At 42.7% G+C, this 2,166-nt stretch overlaps 1 protein-coding gene across 2 annotated transcripts; it reads right to left on the reverse strand.

The window, feature by feature from the left end:
- Positions 1-123: 123 nt before the first annotated feature.
- On the reverse strand, positions 124-1,923 carry LOC108562734 (leucine carboxyl methyltransferase 1). 2 transcript variants are annotated; one of them, XM_017921152.1, is made up of 2 exons: positions 1,664-1,923; positions 124-1,544 (listed from the first exon to the last, which is right to left on the reverse strand). In XM_017921152.1, exon 2 carries the CDS (start codon positions 1,519-1,521, stop codon positions 583-585), a length of 939 nt encoding a protein of 312 aa, XP_017776641.1. In that variant the 5' UTR covers positions 1,522-1,544; positions 1,664-1,923; the 3' UTR covers positions 124-582. The 2 variants fall into 2 exon arrangements, with proteins under 2 accessions (XP_017776641.1, XP_017776640.1); XM_017921151.1 differs by having other exon boundaries at positions 126-1,523; positions 1,664-1,918.
- Positions 1,924-2,166: the final 243 nt, after the last annotated feature.

The following is a 2,166-nucleotide window of genomic DNA, read 5'->3' on the forward strand; positions in this document are numbered from 1 at the left end:
ATTTACTCGAAAACTATAATAGATAGAATTAATCCAATATATGCATATGAATATGAATGAATGAATCTGGAGTGGGTGGATGGACGAGAAAAAGACAAAAGATTATTATTAGCCTATATATATAATATATTTATTCATTTATATAACACAGAGGAAACTATAAACAAAGCGTTGCTAAATTATTTGTTATTATTAGCTAAGCACAACGAAGACAAACTTATATAAGAATAAAAATATCACAGATCCATCAATCGAAGTAGGGTAAGAGTAATTCATTAATTATATACTTTATTTCATTTACATGTCTCATCATATAATATACATATATATATATATAAACGATCCAATTCAAAAAATACGATTCATCGTAAAAAGCGGATAACGAAAGGTAATTTTACAAATATTTAATATTAATAATCATTATTACATATATTTTTGTCACACGCATACTTACACAGTAAACGAAATTCGGTGGGGGTTCAGGGTATGGTATGGTGGGGCTTCTTACGGTTAACATGCACGATCGCTGCTGCTGCTGCTGAATTTGATGTTATTGTTGTTGTTGATGATGAGGGCACAGATCTAGGCGTCCTCGATGAAAAGCCCGTCGAAGGTGTCGCCCATCCATCCAATGCAGATGCAATAGTGCTGGAACAGCTGTATCAGCAGCTCCTGCTCGTCGAGGAACTCGATGCGCTCGATCTTCTCGCGCTCTCCGGCAGGGAAACTGTAGTACACGTTCACCATATCCCAGGCCTTCGATCCGCTCCAGTTGTTGTTCCCGAATCTGTTCTGCTGCTGCGTCTCCAGATTCTTGCAGCTCGCGATCCCAGCCAAGTTGCAACCCCTCGCCCTCAGATTCTCCATCATCACATCCCCGAAAGTGTCGTTCATATTGCACATCTCGTAATTAACAAACAGCGCGTTCGGGAATTTACCAGCTATGAACTTCATCAACCTATCCACGCAATTGTTCTCGATGTACACCAGCACGCATTCAGCTATGAACAGAGTGGGCGCATTGTAATCGCACTCCGCCTGCTGGAGCTTCTCCTCCAGCTCAGCCGTGTTCCTCAGATCCACTCCGAGACAGTGATAAGACCCTGCATGCATATCAGTTGCGCTCAATTTCACCTCCCCATCCTGTGTGTACACCTTCTCCAGCAGATGCTTGTTGCGCTTGATCAGGTAGCATTTCCTCGCTGTCACTGATGGGAAGTCGATCTCGATGAAATTCGCAATGCTTATGTTCTCATCCATCAGTCTCCAATACAGCGTATCGTAGCCAGAGCCCAGATTGATTATCTGTGCCTTGTCACCGACCCTCTGCAGGAACTTGTGGATCACCTTCTCGACTCCTTTCACCCTGGCATAGTAACCTCTGTTGATCTCCGGAGCCCTCCTCTTGCCGTGCTTTATCAAGTGTGAAATGTAGTTGTCCTTCCAGTAGCCCAGCTGGACTGCGTTCCGTTTGCATTCGCTTGCATCGTCGTTGGTGGCAATCACTGCATCATCATTCATGTCTGCAATAAATCCAACAGAAACTATATATACATATATGAGAAACCGCAACCGAAAATAGAGAACAGCAATTTGCAGGTTATGTTTACATTCTCTATCGAAACTCTCTACCAACACCACCCTCGCACCCTACAATAATTACCTACAGATCCGAAGTTTCGTCGTCTTCGTCGGTGCTTTTGGGCTCGTTCCAACTGCACTTCTATTCCTATATTTATTTTTATTTATATTTTTTTTTGCAAACTTCACGTCAGACAGGTAGGAACGTCTCAGACACACTGGACGTGCGTTCCGTAGTGTGCGCATGCCGGGCGGCCGCAGCATTCCTGCCGTCTCGTCTCCGCTCCTGCTGTCCCACATTCCCTGCAGCCCATCGAATACCAATTTTAGATGCTAAATGCATTGCGAATTTCCGCGGAAAAGTTACAATTTACATTGGAAATTATTCAAAATTACAATTACAAAAAAAAAAAGAGGAACAGAACTCTTAATTACCTGTCACCTGTTCGTCAATTACGATGACAGCCAGTGCTCGCCGCAGTTCCGCCAACCACAGGAAATCGAAGGGTTCGAATGGAATATTTAATTGCGAAACAAACAAAAAAATCATTCCAATTTCCAGTAATGAACGATCAATAGTTCCAA

The sequence above is a fragment of the Nicrophorus vespilloides genome, unplaced genomic scaffold (assembly GCF_001412225.1).
Source record: "Nicrophorus vespilloides isolate i.1.1-1 unplaced genomic scaffold, Nicve_v1.0, whole genome shotgun sequence".
NCBI classification, from domain to species: domain Eukaryota; kingdom Metazoa; phylum Arthropoda; class Insecta; order Coleoptera; family Silphidae; genus Nicrophorus; species Nicrophorus vespilloides.

Bases quoted from the DNA above. Each gene is read 5' to 3' on its own strand.
- LOC108562734 (XM_017921152.1), bottom strand. From the start codon at position 1,521: ATGAATGATGATGCAGTGATTGCCACCAACGACGATGCAAGCGAATGC.